The sequence below is a fragment of the Temnothorax curvispinosus genome, unplaced genomic scaffold (assembly GCF_003070985.1).
Source record: "Temnothorax curvispinosus isolate PA1 unplaced genomic scaffold, ASM307098v1 QBEX01002742.1, whole genome shotgun sequence".
Classification (NCBI taxonomy): Eukaryota; Metazoa; Arthropoda; class Insecta; order Hymenoptera; family Formicidae; genus Temnothorax; species Temnothorax curvispinosus.
The window spans coordinates 15432-34157 of NW_020212522.1; the positions used below are offsets into that span (position 1 = coordinate 15432).

An 18726-nucleotide genomic window follows, 5' to 3' on the forward strand; every position below is an offset into this window, starting at 1 on the left:
AGACACTTGACTCTGCAATGATCTCACCCCCGTAGAACATGCGAGCCGCCATTCGGTTACGGCGTCTCACACTACAAAAGCGAGCGTCGATGGTCCGACGACGGTATAAAGATAAAATAGCCAAGGTAAACAATTGATAAAATTTGTCACCGATGACGATTTAACCGATTGTATAATTATCGCGGCTCTTAAAAGTTCATACTTGGGGCTGAAGTTTTTTTGTCAAGTGGGCGGTATAAAGAAAACATTTTTTCAAAAACAGTGAACAAAAATAGAGATGGACAATAATGGATGCAGATTCATCCAACGAGGATCGTCCGTTGTCACCGGACAGCACTTATAACAGCGATGGAGACGATAACCGTAGAGAAGTTATGAAAAAAATAGTGTCGCGTCCCGAATTTTTAGCGTTAGATGGACGTACGAAGTGTTGCACAATTTATTTATATTTTAGATACGGTTCAGATAACCTGTGTTATTCGTGTATGATCGCTGCACCAGACACTGGTGAGCACATACGTAAATATCGAGAGCATGTAATCGAACCGTACGAGGTAATGAACGTTCAATTTTGCACAGATTGTCGTAATACTCCATTGTTCCAAATATATCCGTGCAACATGTGCCCGACTTGCATGAAGTGATAAAACAAACATTATCGCGAGTGGGACATTATACACAACGTGCGCAACATGGTGCGGATAATTGAAGAGAAATCTGTGGAGCCTCCAAAATCTAGGGATGATATAATAATGGAATGTATTACAACAGATATCAATAATGGTTTGCGTGAAGAAGATCAAGAAGTGAAATTGAGGAATGTGCGACGAATATCGCCGGTGCAGTTTCTTCGCGATTGCGAACTTGGTATACGCGGAACCGGTCAACACTTCGCTAGACAAAGAGTCGTTATCAATACCTCTTCTCCTTATGACTGGGATTCTAACGTGAGACGAAAAGTGTATCGACGGCTGCGGGACGAGTGCGTTAGCGAGGAAGAATCACGTGCAGCTCGTTGTACTGACGTTGTGCTGTATCATATTAAGCCTATTGTTGACTATCGCTATTGGGCGTCTAAATTTTGTGAACAGCTCTATGATTGTAAAGCAACATACATTAAGATTCATACAGGTATTGGAAAATACGTCGAATTGGTGGTGATGAACAATTCGATACGTATGTATATGTACCCTGGCCGTCTCAATAATCCTAATCATCTATTGATGCTTCAAAAAACCTATGAACGTGACCTTGATGATATTAATAATTGGGAGGATAATCACTTTAATGTCCCCTACTTCATTCCTCACTTTTTTATGTCTGAGCACTATCACATTCAACGTGGCAAACGATATTGTTCAGCGTGCAATCGAGTCACGTGCAAGTGCCCCATCAAAGAATGTGACTTAATCTAAAAAAAGACAGTATTAAAAAACAAAACATGGAACATCACGATGAAACAGAACGCAACCTGTTGGAACGATCCAACCAAATCGCTACCTTGGACGAATATTTTGCATGGACACGGCGATGCAAGAAATTTATTGAGCAGCTCGAAGAAGACTGTCGTTCCAAACGTCCGCGGCTTTCAATCACAGATGAGAGCCGCGTAAACAGACAATCTTTAGTGGCAAGAATCGCGCGACTCGAAGGTGCGAAGACTCTATTACAGAGACGGTTCGTACATATTGGTGGTGAGTACGCGGCGGACACTAGTAGTGACGATAACGCGGAAAGACTCGTTTGGCGAGAGATCGATGCCGCGTTCGAAAACCGTGTATTGACCAGTGCGGTGATAAATATCAATTACATCAAACCGCGAAAATTTCTCGAAGACGCTGAAGTCATCGTGCTTGATCGTGTGCGGAACGTCATGCAAAGACACGCAAGTGTAAAGATAAACACTGTGTTCAACGGCGAGTTTGTGACGGGTGACAAACGTGCGAACAAAAGTGTCAGCACGGGAAATTATAAATTCTTTCGTGCGTCCGATCTGCGCGAGTGGTACGAGCGACACGTTATCGAGCCTACTTTATCGCGTCTCGAAGAATTTCAGGAACGCGACAGCGGGTGGGCGTTGTCGCGTATACTCAATTTGACTGTGAACGTGAACAAATACAATCCTTTGCACGCGGGATGTTACATCAATTTACCGCAAGAAATTAAATCGAAGAAAGCAGTGATCAACGTGCAATCGATGGACAATGCATGCTTCGCGTGGTCAGTGGTGGCTGCTTTACATCCAGCGGAAAGACATTCAGAACGGGAATCCTCGTACCGACATTACACAACAGTATTAAATTTACAAGCCATTGAGTTTCCAATGACTTTGAAACAGATTAAAAAGTTCGAACGACTCAACGATATATCCATCAATGTGTATACCATCGAGGGAGAGAAGACGCCAACCGTTCTCTCGATACAGCTCACCGACCTGAAGAGAGAAAAGCACGTCAATTTGCTGTACGTGCAGGACCCGCGAGACGACAACGTGGGGCATTTCGCGTGGATAAAAAATCTATCGCATCTCGTTAGCTCGCAATTGAGCAGGCACAATGGTCGGAAATACTTTTGCGATCGGTGAGTACCTATACTCCTTTTTAATAAAATTATAAAAATATTTTTAATATAAAAAAATTTTTTAAATGTGTTTTTTTTTTGCAGTTGTTTACATTATTTTAGATTGAGCGAGAAATTGGAAGCCCACGGAGTAGACTGCCGAGAGATAAACAACTGTGCAATCCGACTACCGAGCGAGGATGACAAGTGGCTGAGTTTCAAGAATCACAGCAGGAAGGAACGAGTTCCATTCGTCGTGTACGCCGACCTAGAATGTACCCTCGAGAAGACGAATGCTGATCCGACAACGTCCACATACACGTCTCAACATCATCGGGTATTTAGCATAGGATATTACGTGCGGTGCTCGTACGACGACTCGTTATCCGCATATCGGTTTCGTCGCGATAAGGATTGCGTCGCGTGGTTCGTCGAGGAACTAAGACGTTTAGCACACGACGTAAAGACTATCTTATCCGGTAATGTTCGCATGATGGAATTAACGCGAGACGAGCGGGAGATATTTCACAGCGTGACGCATTGCCACATTTGCGAAAAACCGTTCGAGCCAGACAACGTGCGAGTACGCTATCATTGTCATCTGACCGGTCGTTATAGAGGTCCCGCGCATTCCAACTGTATACACAGATTCGCATTACATTCCAATAATTTTTCATAATTTATCGGGTTACGACGCGCATTTTATTATCAAGGAAATAGCTACAGCGTACGAAGGACACGTAGACTTACTTTCAATTACGAAAGAAAAATACATTTTGTTCACAAAACACGTTAAAGATACCGCAGAAAAATCAGATTTGCGAAGCGACATAAAATTACGGTTTATCGATTCGTATAAATTTTTGAGTAGCAGCTTCGATAAATTAGCATCTTTTCTATGCAGAGATAAGTTAAAAATTGTACGTTCTTAATTTTTACAATTATCGACCGAGGATTTTGATCTTTTGACGCGAAAAGGCATAATTCCGTACGAATACGTGGATTGTGTGGGCAAGCTGGAGGACACGTGTTTACCACCGCGCGAATCGTTTTACAGTTCCTTGACCGGTGACCGGTTATCCGAGAGCGATTACGAGCGAGCCGCGAACGTCTGGCGACGGTTCTCCGTTCGAACCTTGGGCGAATACAGCGATCTGTATCTAAAGACCGATGTCTTGTTATTGGCCGACGATTTTGGAAACGAGTGTTAACGTCCTCCCCAATACTTTCGTTTCCAAAAGGGGAAGGTGAGTTCGTGTTAGACACGGACGCCTCCAACATTGGGATCGGTGCGGTATTGTTTCAAAGACAGGAGGGGTTAGAGAAAGTTATTGCGTACTTTAGCCGTGTGCTGAGCAAAACAGAGAAGAATTATTGCGTGACTCGTCGAGAATTACTAGCTATAGTAGATTCGGTTAAATCATTTCGGTATTATCTTTTGGGACGCAAGTTTATTATTTGTTCGGATCATGCCTCCCTTAGATGGCTCATGTCCTTTAAGGATTTGGAAGGACAGTTAGCTCGTTAGTTGGAAAGGCTCCAACAATACAATTTTGAAATTATTTATCAAAAGGGTCTTTCACACGGAAACGCCGATGGTCTTTCCAGGCGTCAGTGTGAAGAAGATAACTGCATTTTTGCGAAAAAGTAACGAGAAAAAGTGCTGGGGAGCCGAAAACAATCGCACGGATAATTTTAAAGGGAGAAATTTTGGACGAATAGAGGAAAGATCAACTAGAAGATCTTAGCATCGCAGCAATTTATCGAGGCAAGGAGTCGGGAGTGCGTCCGTCTCATACTGAGGTTTTTATGAGAGACATTTCGGCTCGGATTTATCTTTCTTATTGGGACGCTCTTACCTTGAGGGATGGTGTCCTCTATAAAATATGGAAGGCTCCTAATTTAAAGTTTTGGATTTACCAACTCGTAGTTCCCCGGAAACAAATAAAACAGGTTTTGGAAGAGGCGCACGATTCTTCATCAGGTGGTCATTTTGGAGTTAATAAGACCCTTGAGAAAATCCGAAAACGATTTTATTGGGCCACCTGTAAGCGTGACGTAGAGGATTGGTGTAAATCTTGTGAGATCTAAAAAGTCTTGTGTTTCTAAAAAGGGCTTTTCGGGAAAAGGAAAATTCCCGTTACAAATTTACAATGTCGGGATTCCTTTCGAAAGGGTTCAGATGGATATACTCGGTCCTCTTCCTTTGACAAAGTTGGGTAATTGATATTTGTTGGTTACTGTTGATTGCTTCACCAAGTGGGTAGAAGCTTTTTCTTTAAAGAATATTAGAACGAAAATAGTGGCTGAAACCTTTGTTAGTCAATTTGTTTCCAGGCATGGAGTCCCCTCAGAAGTCCATACGGACCAAGGGAGAAATTTTGAATCAAAGCTTTTCGCGAAAGTAATGGAACTTTTTGGAATTAGAAAAACAAGGACTACTGCGTTGCATTCACAATCCGATGGACAGGTTGAGAGGCAGCACTAAACAATAACCAATTATTTGGCCAAGTATGTCTCCGAAAATTAGAGAGATTGGGATCGGTGGATTCCCTTATTCCTTTTAGCATATAGGTCTTTGAAACATGAGATCACGGGCGTTACTCCTGCAGAAATGTATTTTGCCCGGGATCTTAGATTACCTTTGGACTTATTGCGAGGAAGTCCTCCCGGAGAGGAGGAACATAAGTCGGAAGGAAGTTTTATTAGAAGTTTGAGGGAAAAGTTAGAGAATATTCATTCTGAGGTTAGGGAAAAGTTAGAGATTAGGTCTTCTAAAGTGAAGAACTGGTACGATCGGAAAGCTAGAAAGAATCTTTTTCAGGAATCTCAGAAAGTATGGTTATACAATCTTCGAAGAGAGATAGGGAAAGCTCCAAAATTACAGAGAAATTGGGAGGGCCCATTTCAAATCGTAAAAAGATTAAGTGATGTGGTGTTTTGTATTCAAAAGTCACTTTGACATAGGAAAAAGATAGCACATGCGGACAGATTAGCTCCTTTTTCAAAGAGGTTGGTAGAGAATTGTTAAGAAAATCGGAACTCATTAAACTATTGGGGAAGGTTTGTAAGTGGAAAAGACATATTATTTTGTTAAGTGTTACTGCGTATTTTGTTTGTTTTTGTTTAAGGGAGAGCTCGAGAAAGGAGGATCCACGATCAAGTTTCTTGAGGTTATGGAGGTTATGGAGTTTTATCCACGTCTTCTCCAAAGGAGAAAGTTAACTGAAGACTGCTTTTTCCTCCGTTTTCGACTGAGGTTTCCCGAGGGACTTGGGCAAATGCCGAGGCAGGGACGTGGGGAGTCTAAAGACGTTGGGTCCTCAGGAGGTTTCCCCCCCCCTTGTCCGAAGACTAAAAGAGTGACGTCGACGAAGTAGAATACGGCGACGAAGAAGTCAACGCCGGGGTGAGATGGAAGCGGGTTCCTGCGAATTCGTCCTGTCAGGACGTGAGAAAGGGCGAGAAGATTGCGGATTGGACAAAAGGAAGCGAAGCCTGAAAACCCGTAGCAATAGTTCGGGAATGGGCGAGGATCGTTTCGGAGTCCTGAAACCTGCAGAGAAAAAGGAATCGCTTGGTAACTGCCCTCCCTGATTGTCGGGACGACAATCAAGAAGAAGGGGGGGCAGTGTTGCACCCGCGCTGTGAGCGCCGCCCGGTATCTTTCGTCGCGGAGCGTCTTTGGTGACGGGCGTTGCTATGTAAACAACGCCAGTCAGATTTCGGTGTGTTCTCGTTTTCGAACGGATGTTTCTCTGTACGATCGAGCCTAATATCGCAGATAATAAACGACTCATTTCTACTCCCAATTAAGTGTCCTCTTTATTTCCGCGAGCCGCGAGCGTTTACGCGAGTGCGCGAGTGAACCAGCCGAGGGAAACTCCGCCGGAGTGCAACAATATATATAAAATTAGTATATATAAAACAAAATTTGGGACTTCCGTGGGCTGTCCGCTGCTCCCTGTCTTTACTGATATCGTTCTATAAGATTTGGAAAAGACGTTAGAGATTATTACTTTACTGTTTTATTTTAGATACAGGGTATTTATTTAAAAAGTTTCTACCTCAATATCTTCTAAAATATTTATTGTATGAAAAAATATTAAATACAGGGTCTGTCCGGAAAGTAATGCGTCGCATTTAAAAAAAAAAATTTATTGATCGGATAGGTTCACCAACTTAAAATTCTTCGAAGTATGACCCTTCTACATTAATATATTTTTGCCAGCGCGATTTCCATGCGTCATAAGCTTTCACGAACTCCTCAATCGGGATGCTCTTCAGGGAAGCCGTCGTAGTAGCTTGCACGTTATCCACCGACTCGAGATGCTTTCCTTTGAGGTTCCTTTTCAGCCGAGGAAACAAAAAAAAGTCCGCCGGGGCCAGGTCGGGACTGTAGGGCGGCTGCGGCAACATTGTCACACCGATCCGGGTCAGGTAGGCCGTGACAACAAAGGCGGTGTGAGCCGGCGCGTTATCGTGATGGAGTTTCCATGAAGCACGGATCTCCTTTCGGACGCGGGCGACTCTGTGATTCAGTCTCTGGAGCACTTCCTTGTAAAATTGAGCGTTGCCCTAAAGTTTTCTCCATAAGTTCGACGCGACTACTACGTAGACGTTCACGAAAACAGCCGTCCTAACCCTCCAAGCGCACGGAGGCAATTGTCTACCGACCGTTGGTAAGCTAAGGGTTCCCCCTACTCTCCCCAACCGGTCCGACCGCACTGCGACGTATAGTCACGTCACAAAAAAATGCGACGCATTACTTTCCGGACAGACCCTATATAACAGTTGTAGTTTTGTGTGAGATATATGATGGTGGCCTTAAAAATTACGTGAGTGGCGATTTTCAAGGTTATTTTAAGGTTAACATTTTTTTATTTAAACAAAAAATGGTTTTTTATATAGTAAGATTTATTGCGAAAAAGGAGATAATTTTGCGATTAAAACCCTTTAAGACTTACTATTTTAAATGTTTTTTTTTTTTACTAAAAACATTTAAAAAAGTTAAAATATGTCTATTTTTGGTGTAAACTCACGGCCACGCGCAACACGACCTAAAAGCTAATCTGCTTGATAGGATTCGCTGCAGTCTTACTGATTGTGAGTCAAGTTAGGTAAGGTTAAACCAGTAAATTTGTATTACTTTTGGATACGTATTATGTAACTTTTCGGAATATATTCCGATCAGAATTATTCCGTAAAAAAGACAACAGATAGTTCTAATAATTCGGACCAGCGTGGACTAAATACGGCTCCATCAATACTTAGGTCTCTTTTGGTGTAAACGCGACTAGACCTACTTTATGTTACCAAGCTTATTTTAATTTAACTGTTATCGCATTGCTGATGATAGCTCAAAGCAGAGCCGAAACATTCGATTTATATCTATGCACCTTACTAATAGTTAAAGCTTGTTAACTTAAGCAGTTAACCGCGTTGTACTCTCAAAGCTCATCTTTTACTTTGCTCAGAATAATAAATGTTTTTTTCTCGCGATTGTACAAATTCTTTATAAATTAAAGTTCTCTTGAAAGGTCTTGTTGTATCGCTTCTAACGCGTTGTATCGAAATTTCCTCTACTTGATGCACGAAAAATTTTGCTAATTATACGAAAATTACATTGATCACGTTTTTACTTGACATGTTGCATATAATGGAAAAAATGAATAAATAAAAATGTTAGTAAGATGAATACGATTCAATTTTTTTTAGTATCGTAAACATTTATAAATAGATAAATGCGTTTAGCATATATATTTTAAAAATTTTCTAATTATCTACGAAATAATTATTATTGTAAAAAAGTTTGAAGACAATACAAATATTTTAGTAAAAATCATGTACATTATACGTAATCACTCGGTATTCTTCAGCGGGATACGAAATAGTTATTTGTGTAACAAGGTAAGATGAAAATTCCCGAGTGCGGTAACCGCACCCGGAAATTTTTATCTTTACACACGACTTACACTCCCTATTTTATGTTGCAAGTGCCTGGAAAGTGGTCTATCACGCATGCGATATATATATTGTATCACACGTGGCAGTATCACACGTGCGTGGAAAGTGGCCCATTACGCGCGCGCCATCTGTGCGACAAATAGCCAATTCCATACACGAGTCAAAACAGTGCGGTAATGTAACATTACAATAGTTATTTGTGTAACAAGTGCGGGAAGTCGCCTTCGGCTCGTGCGTCCACCCCGCACCCGTGTCCAATTCTCAACCCGCACGTGTTACACACCCTATTTTATATTACAAAGTGCGTGGAAAGTGGCCCATTATTGCGCGCGCGTCATCTGTGCGACGGATGGCCAATTCCACACACGAGTCGAAACAGTGCGATAATGTTACATTACCGCACTGTTTTGACTCGTGTATGGAATTGGCTATTTGTCGCACAGATAGCGCGCGCGTAATGGGCCACTTTCCACGCACGTGTGATATAAATAACTAATACAGTCTATAGTTGGGGAAAGTTCAAAGTCATAATCAGAACTGCATTCGATGAGATCGTCGGCCTCCCATTCTTCGTGTTCTAAAGCTGCGTCCAATTTTTGCCGAATTTCATCACGATACTCAGCCATTTTCGTTTTCGATTTTTCGCCATTTAAAGCCTTCAGATCACTCAGGGACACTATGATCTTTGGCTCTGATTTCTTCACGATGCCGCGATGGTACAATTACCATACTTAGGAGGTTTAATTACGCTATAAACTGAGAGCAATTTATATAGCTGTAAAAATGTAGGGCAAGTGGGGTGATCGTTACATCCTGCTGCCTGACGGATCGTGCCAAAAAATTTCTGCAATAAATAAGTTATAAATCAAGAGACACGGTAGTGCTTGCGCCAAGTATACGCGAAGCAAGACCGTACCGTGACTCTTTTACGCGACGCGACGAGTTGCGAGTACTCGAGATGTTGAGATCTCAATAACGAGTGAACGGATCAAGTTCTAAGTAGGTTTAATTGATAGCTTGGGGTCGATTTATAAAGAAAATTTTTTTTATTTTTCCGTACATATTACATAATCATAAATTATACAACAGTGTTTAAAATCTACGTATTGTGCACTGACCAATAAACGTAATTAAGTTACAATTATGGATCACCTCCAGATTATCTTGGTTCACTTTGCCGGTCAACAAATATTTGAAATCAAATTTCTGTATAATGACTCATATCCATGGTAGATTTTAATGATACTCTTATAGCGAATTCGGACGTTAGCACTAGTACACACTGAGTGCGCACTAAGGCTTGTTTTTAATCAATTGTTATATTTACAGATCATCTTAAATACTTATTAGTCTGTAAAATGATTTGTACAGCATCCATATAGATATTACAGATTGTTTTATTGGCTAAAAAGTTTTTAAATGTGTATTTAAGCGACTCTAAATATAAGAATTAGATTATAAACAAGCCTTAGTGCGCACTCAGTGTGCACTAGTGCAAGCGCCCGAATTCGCTATTAATCCGTCAGCTGTTTTCACCGTTAAAAATTCGTCAGGACTTATTTTGCCTGTGAGTACAATAGATTGCCAATCGTTCAACCACTGTAGAGAGTCTTGTAGTATCTGAAAGATTAGTGTTCAGAAATGTGCGTGTGCTACCTTTACAGTAACTATCGATGATTTTATTTATTTTAAGATTACAAGGAATATATAAGGAGTAAATAAAGCGAAGCAAGACTACATCGAGGATCGAGGACGAGGACTACAATGAGGATAAACAATAAATTACCTTAAAGTCCGGAGATTGGGGTGTCAGACCTTCGTTCGGCATTTTACTATTTAAGGCATCAAATGTATCCATTTATACGTTTATAAAAATTAATTGTTTCCTCGTAATCAGTAAGTGCTTCACATTTTTAAGATAAGTAGAAAGCTAACCCTTGCGCGACCGAATTACTGAAGATCTGTGATATAAAGAAGAATAACATTAAATTGCATCGGATAAAAATAACGTACGTAGCGTGCTCGGATCGTGGTATTGAAACAACGAGGACAGGACTGGATGTGATATTTACAAACAAAAAAATATTAGATTAATGATTTGTACAGCAAATCGAACATGTAAATGGAGAAAGAAAGTATATAGATACCTGGGTTGCCAAACGAACACGCATTTTAGAGGTGTTATCTAATTGAATGTGTCTCTTAGATAGCCTGCTCTGGCATTTCCGATATGCTTGGTATCGAGATCAAATAAAATCTCGAAGAATCTCCATTCAATGTACTTTTTCTCTGAATTTATCTGCAATTTTTTTCATTGTGAGATCTGTTAGCATTAACACATATATATAATAATATAATCCTATTCATAAAGGCTCCAAACCAGACATTACGTGACATGAAAGAAATTATTCATTTATTTAATTCATGATTTCGAAGTTACAGCACTCAGAAAAATGGTTAGAGTTTTGACCTTACTGAAAATCCGTGGAATGCCTCATATATTCATTAAATATATTTAAGATTTTATGTCCATACGACTTACCCTCAAGCGACGTTTATTGTACAAGCGATTCCGGATATTTTTGAACACATGCGGCACGTCAGAAAAGACGAATACTTTACGTTCATTGTCAAGGGGATGAGTAAACCACGTTTTTAAGTCACGTTTTTAAACCACGTTTTTAAATCACGTTTCGTGAAGTGAATCTCTAACATCCAGAAGAGACCACATTTTTCTGTTTGTATGAGCACCATCCGAAATGACCCCGTAAATTTTAGCTCCACATTTCTCTAGATAAGCAATTGCTTTCACCACCAATTTAGCGAGCTCGTCGCCACTCACGGGATTTTTTAATGCGAATACAGCTATAGGTTGGGTATATTTCTCCGCGAGCGGTTGGAACATCATGACGAGACCATGAGTTGCTTGTTCGTTTATATCCAAAGATTGTGGTCCATCATCGCCGGGTCCGTCAATCCAACGTAAGTAAGATTTTTCGAACAGACGGCAATAGACTTTCTGACATTAATCTCATCTAGCAAAAGTACCCCGTGACGTTGCATTGGTGTTTTGGTGTCAAAGTGTTTTGTGGGAAGTTGGCCAAAATTTTTGTCAAATCCACATTTTGTGTTGATCAAAGAGAAGTAACTGATAAATATTACAGGGTATTTTAACGTTGCGTTTAATATTAAAAGAAACTTCAGTACAAAAGAACGCTACGCTTGCGGGCTTGCTCGCTGAGGAGAATCTGGCGCGTACGCGATGAAAACGTAAAGATGAAATTTCATGCGAGCGAAGAAAAGCCAGCGTTTATCCCCACTCCACCTCACTGTAAAGCCAGCGTAGAACAGCTAACGCTGCCCCTATCATTTTCATGGAGCGAAGAAAAGCTGGCGTTTATCCCCACTCCACCTCACTGTAAAGCCAGCGTAGAACAGCTAAAGAAGAACTGTGTATAATAAAAATGGAGTACTCCAATTATTATAGACAGTACATCGCGTACGTTGAATATTATAGACGTACAGTGGCAGCTGCAGTTGCAGCAGAGGTTGTAAGGAGACGACGCATAGCCGCTACAGCTGCAGCTATATATTTAATGAAAAAAAAAAGAAGATACGCGAAGAAAAGGCCGCAACAAAAAATATTAAAAAATATTAAAAAATAATATTAAAAAATATTTGTTTTTGCTTTTTGCTAGGGCACCTTCGTTGCATGAAAGCTTAATTACGAAAACATGTGACGTCGAAAATCGAAAGCAGCGATAAATAGTGACTTCTGACATTTCCACTAAATAAAAATCAATTTTAGATTAGTCGGACTATCAAAGTCACAAGTTGTGGAACGCTCTATATTTAGCACTAATAAAAAATATATGTGCGTATTATAGTCCTGGCAACTACAGTTCGACAACGCACATTTTAGTTTTGCTCTTACGCAATCGAGAATCGCGTTTTGTCATTATGATCTGTTTAAACATTCAGGTATATCGGATGTGAAGTATAAGTTTAACTTTGCGTGAAGCCACTTAACTTCTTTTCGTAAAACATTAAGTCAGTTTTTCCCCATATAGGTCATTCATCTTTAATTCAAGGTATCATAAATAATCTCTCGCACGTTATAAAACTATATATAAACTGTATAAAATATAACTTATGATCGTCAATATTATCATCGTTACAATTTTAAATGAAGAAATAGGATAAAGTTATTAGGAATACTGGGTTTTCTCATCGTATATTTTTGAAAGTTTCAGAAGATTGGAAACAATGCAACTTATATGTTTTATAGATAAGATAAAACCATAATTTTCAAAGCCTGAATCGTAGTGCACGATTATAGCGCATCTCGAAGTATTAAAATCTTATATTTTTTGCGCAGGAGCATAAAATAATTATGACGCTTCTTCTTTCGATGTGAATAGAACACAGGTGAAAATTTTGCTGGAGGGCGCGAAAGCACTAACAAGTTTTCAATTACACACGAACAGCAGTATGTTCAATGTTTATTTCTCTCTGTAAAACATCGCTGGTACATCGATAAATGGTACACTAATTGCATTAATTTGCATATGTTTATGTTAGATCTAGAAAACGAAGGAAGTTGTCATGAGGCACAATTCGAGTCTTGCACCCGATATTCTTTTCGATCTGTGGAGGATCGGCAATACCGACCGAATGATGCAATTATATCACTTATCACTCTATCAAAAAGAGCTTTTACGATATTGTAACAAAATAACAAATAGATTACATCTAAATTAATTAGTAATAATAGTATGCGTAGTATTGTGGCTCCTTCAACCCTTCACTCCTCCTTTCGTGTGTCTCTGCAACATAATAACAGCGCGATAAGATAAATTGTATTGTTTTTAACGCCTATGTTACCTCGACTGAATTTACATAGTTAACGCCGTGTTGGCGTTAATTATACCATAGCGCAGCTCACGAGTATTACCGCGATTATGGTTTGAAACGTGCACACTTACCGCAAGTTGTTCCTTCTCCTTGCGTCCCACGATCTTACAACGAGGCTGTTTAATTCCGTGAAATTGGTTGCAAACGCAATCTTGTTCAATTTCGACACTCGTGAGGTCCTCGACGATCTTTCTAGCGGTAACTTGAGAGAACTGCCTCTTCTGATTCGGTTTAGCGTCCACCAAATTGCTGGAATTGAACGCCGCTCCGCCAGACTGCAATAACGTTACGGTGTAATAACCGATCCGATTACTCTTCATCAATTATTCTTGATGTATTTAGGGTAATCAACTTATTCATTAATTCAAAAATTATCTCTTCAAGATGCTTAAGTTGATTCTCTTTTTTGTTTCTTTGCATACTTACCGCGATAGCAAAGTCGGCACACACGTCAACCGTAGGGAGAACCATGTTGTTTCTAAGCTCGGTGTTTCCACTCAGTGGCTTCTTCTTGTTGTCGCCGAATACATATACGCTGTCGCTATCGTAACCAACAATACTCTTTTGCGCTTTGCCGGAGACCTGGATGTCATTGGTATAGCACACGTGATAGTAAGTCAGACCCAAATCTCGGTACACCTTCTGTCCAATTATAATCCTCAATTGTTGCAACTGAAAAACCAATTTGAAATCCCTCTGTTAACGTTGATAAATGAAAAAATGAAAGTATTACGCTGTGATTCTACAGTAACGCATAACTAAGTAGGAAAGTCTTTTCCACCAATGGTTTATTTCTAGTTTCCATCAGCACCTAACTTTAATTAGCTTTTCGTTTTTGTCTGAAATTACATTTCGCGAAAGTGAGAAATATAAAATAAATAACAAATTGTAGTTGCAGTTAAGCGATATTTGTAAAATCATTCGTAAACTTGTAATACGTCCGATCCATCGACTGACTTTAATAAATAATAATTAGTGATACAACGTGATCGCGAGTGGAAGCTCACTGATATTGGCAGTGGACTCTTCTCGCAGGGGGTAGCAAGGACTGAGACGACAGCTTTGACCGCGCCAGGTCTGAAGGAATAGTTAATGGCTTCCTCGTAGGCGTCGGTCAATTTGAAGGTGCCAAGCTCCAGGTCTAGTCTTTGCTCGAGGTACTTCATTTTCTTCTCGATATCACCTTTCTTGGCCTCCTGCGAACATCCCCAAGTAACTCGTATATCAAAAAGGTCAGATCTTTCTATTTTAAATATTTCTCTTATAATTTCGTAAAATGATAAATTACCTCCAAAGTAATAATTGGCTCTTCTGGCTTCTCGAATTTCATATTCTTCACCTCGCCCTCAATGTTGGTACTACCGCCGGTGGTGTAATGTTGCGGCTATTTGAGTTTCCTACAATATAACAAATACAAATTAACACAATATAACAAATAAATTTATATTACTTAAATAAATAAGAAATAAAAAGCAACCTAACCTATAAGTATGCTTAGTACTGTATAATATATAGATACTAACTTTGTTTGTATTTTCTGGCGATGTAAAATTATCCGTCCCTTCAGCCATACTTATAATTATTTAACTTCTTTCTTATAACTTTTCAACTTCGTTCTTTCTGTGTCACCACGTGTACTTATTTCTCTTTGTGTCACCACGTGTTTTCGGCGTTCGGCGTTGCTTCGCTAAAAGTTCAACCGTGTTGAACTTTTTAGCTAAGCAACGCCATAACGCCACCTTGACGAAAATTGATGGAGTGGGGGTAAAACGCTGGCTTTTCTTCGCTCCGTGAAATTGTACCTTAAGAGGTAAAACAGGGAACGCCGCTTTTAGGAACACGCTAGTGCTGCCAACGCAACATTTACCATTACCATCCAACACATCCCCTTAATGGTCAAGAGACACGGTAGTGTCTCGCGCCAAGTACACGCGGAGCGAGACCGACCGTGACTCTTTTACGCGACGCGACGGGTTGCGAGTACTCGAGATGTTGAGATCTCGATAACGAGTGAACGGATCAAGTTCTAAGTAGGCTTGATCGATAGCTTGGGGTCCAATTAGGGGGGGGGGGGTTTCTTTTATAATATTCCGCTCCGTGCCCTACGAGCGGAGATATTGCGACGCAAAGTCCAAATGTGAAAATTTTTTATTAAGATACTTCTTCTTCTACTTCTAACGCCGACGTTTTATATGATGACGTCATAATCAGAAACGTTACTTTCACTTTTTCGACACTGGCGGCTAGCGGCGTTAGTATCGCAGTGCAGTGCAGTGCAGACAGTGCGTTCGTTTAGAGCGCTGTCCTGTCAGTCAGTTCATCTGATCAGTTAACCTATCTCAATCGATCGAGAGACACGGTAGTACGCGCGGAGCGAGACCGACCGTGTGACTCTTTATTACGCGTCGCGAGGTAAGGTGCGACAACGCGCGCATACGCGCGTACGCGAAACGACAGTAACACCGTAATCGTGCCGGCGATATACTGAATTGAATTGCTTCGTGCTTATCTGGAGATTTCGTATCCCTACATCGTGTTACCATCGCTGCCGGAAAAGAAGGTACTCTACGCTTGGCAGAAAGTGACGACTGACACGTTCGATCCCGACTTCGTTGATCGCAGAAGAGCTGAACTCGAGGTACGTTTCCGATTTGCAATTATAAAAGTATCGTGCGATGAATGTTGTACCCAATTATAACCTCAAATGAAGTTGTGCACGTTGCTGAAAGATATATATATATATCTTGATATATGGGCTACGATCAACGTGATACAAATGCTCTGGAGCGTTCTTCTTCTCCTTCTTTCTTCATTGAAAGAAAAGAGAAGAGGAATGCTTCGAAGCATTTGTAGTGTCACGTTGACCGTAGCCATAATATCATATTAATACATTATTTTATTTTTAGACGTAGCTGTTGATGAAAGAGAATTAGATAGTGACTTAATTTTGGGAGATATAGGTCAAGGATTGCCATTTAAAGCTGGTACGTTTGATGGGGCTGTCAGTATTTCTGCGCTTGTGGTTGTGCTATGCAAGCAAAACTTTGCACAATCCTACAAAACGTTTATATCGTTTCTTATCAACGTTGTATGCATATCTGTCAAGAAGCGCAAGAGCAGTGTTACAATTCTATCCAGAGAACGGTGAACAGGTTGTTGAATTAATCACGGCACAAGTCACAAAAGCTGACTTTTATGGCGGTGTAGTTGTCGATTTTCTGAATAACGCAAAAGCAAAGAAAATGGTCTTGGTTTTAATGACCGGAGCTGCTCCGCTTTCAAAGGCACTAGGCGTAGAAAACGAAGATAGACAAACCGTCGCTAATTCAAGAAGGTTTGATCCTCTCGTTGTCCGTTATATCTATTATTTTGTAATTTGCAATTATTTTAAATATTTCTCTATTTCACCTTCCAAAAATTGTGATAATTTTTTTGTACATAGGGAATACATAAAGAAAGCCAAGGGTAAATCATTGAAGAAAAGTAGGGACTGGATTTTAGAGAAGAAAGAAAGGCGGCGCCGGCAAGGAAAAGAAGTTAGAGATGACTCCAAATATACTGGACGAAAGAGACCCGGGAGATTCTAATTGTAAGATATACTTCGTTAATAAATAATATAAAAAACACTATTTTAATAATTTTTTTATATTATAAATAAAAAAATTGATAAAATTGATCTAATTAATTTTTGTCTGTTTCTACAAAATCAATCTACTACTTAAAAATAATATATGCATAAAATATTTTCTTTAGTAACGAAAAATTTTTTTGTTAAAGAATATCAAACATGAAATTTTAATAATCGTCGGAATATTTTCCTTTAAAAAGGATATTAGGAGTTCTTTATAATGTTAATATTACGGTAATAATAGACAATATTAATAAGAGATCAAAGAATGAGTTCAATATTTTATATTTTATTTTATATTCTTTACGTAAACATAAATTGTGAAATACTCTGTTGTACTCCAGTAGGTAATACTTTTTCTAATTCTTCATGATCCAACCACTGGTATTTTACGTTATTGTTGATATCTCCATCCATATGTTTGGCTAAGAAATAAAATATTTTAGCACCATAACTTTCTTGCTCGCAAAGCTTCTTAGGATATTTGTATTTGTAGAATCCGATAGGTGCATTTCCATAAAACTTTACTTTTATTGTTGCACCACATGTATCTTATTGTAATACTCTCTCCGCAGTTTCTAAAAGAATTGATAAAGAACATTTTCAAATTATTTTGTTGTTCCCATTACATGCAAAATTAGTTGTAGAGAGAAGTTGTAATATATTTATTTGGCTAAAATTGTTATTTTAATTCTTACTCGTTTCTTTATGTTTGAAATGTATAATTATGCAATATATATAAAACTTTGTTTATTTTTTAGGACAGTAAAACAAATATTGGCGTGATTGTAACATCATTAGTTTTTGCAGAAAATTATATGTAGATTTAACAGTCTGTTAAATATAAATATGACAATGTATTTATGCAAAAAATCTTTACATTTTTAAACTCTACGTATAATGTATTCCAATTTTTATCATGTGCGGCGGAATGATTCCTTTATGAAATTACCATAGATAAACCTTTAAAAAATATGACAAAAAATGTTAATAGAGAATTAGGCAGACTAAGCAGGCCCATTGGTACACATGAGCTCGGAACGTACTTATGACATGTCACGGCGCAGGATACGAATAAGTACGACCGTGAATGAAGGAAATTATATAATTTTATTAATAATTGTAATACAATAAATAAAAGCTGAAATATATACTGTCCGTTGATCATACATTGTTGATGTTACATATTTTTTCTTAAAAGAACTATGCCTTTTTTTATTTCACGAATAGCATATATACTTGCAGGAGGGTAAAATAAGATACCTGTTAAAGTTTGAGCCCTTAATATTAATTAATATTAACATTATAAAATTTATCAAACTTTAACTTTGAATATCTTTTGAACGGTTAAATTTATGAAAAAATGATAAAAAATATTTTTTGTAGAGCGGTAAATTTACTACAAAAATCTATGTAGAGCAATGCTGTATTACTGTTTGTTAGATAGTTATAAAATTTTTTCTATCTTACTAAATAAAAAATAAAAAATTGCGATAAGCGACCTGTTAATATTATTTTCTAATTTACCTAAATAGAAATCTTCTTCCTGACCGATAAGCCTATCGACCAGTGTCGAAAAAGTGAAAGTTACATTTCTCTGATATATATATATCATATATATTGAGAGACGTCGACGTTAGTAGAAATATCTTAATATA

The 18726-nt window shown here is 38.9% G+C and overlaps 1 protein-coding gene and 1 pseudogene across 1 annotated transcript; one reads left to right on the forward strand and one right to left on the reverse strand.

The window, feature by feature from the left end:
• Positions 1-12992: 12992 nt before the first annotated feature.
• On the reverse strand, positions 12993-14846 carry LOC112451884. The gene is made up of 5 exons (XM_025011792.1): positions 14729-14846; positions 14448-14636; positions 13867-14112; positions 13512-13715; positions 12993-13352 (listed from the first exon to the last, which is right to left on the reverse strand). The coding sequence occupies exons 1-5, from the start codon at positions 14768-14770 to the stop codon at positions 13323-13325; spliced, it is 711 nt and encodes a 236-aa protein (XP_024867560.1). The 5' UTR covers positions 14771-14846; the 3' UTR covers positions 12993-13322.
• A 1345-nt stretch (positions 14847-16191) lies between these two features.
• LOC112451885 lies at positions 16192-17027 on the forward strand (annotated as a pseudogene).
• Positions 17028-18726: the final 1699 nt, after the last annotated feature.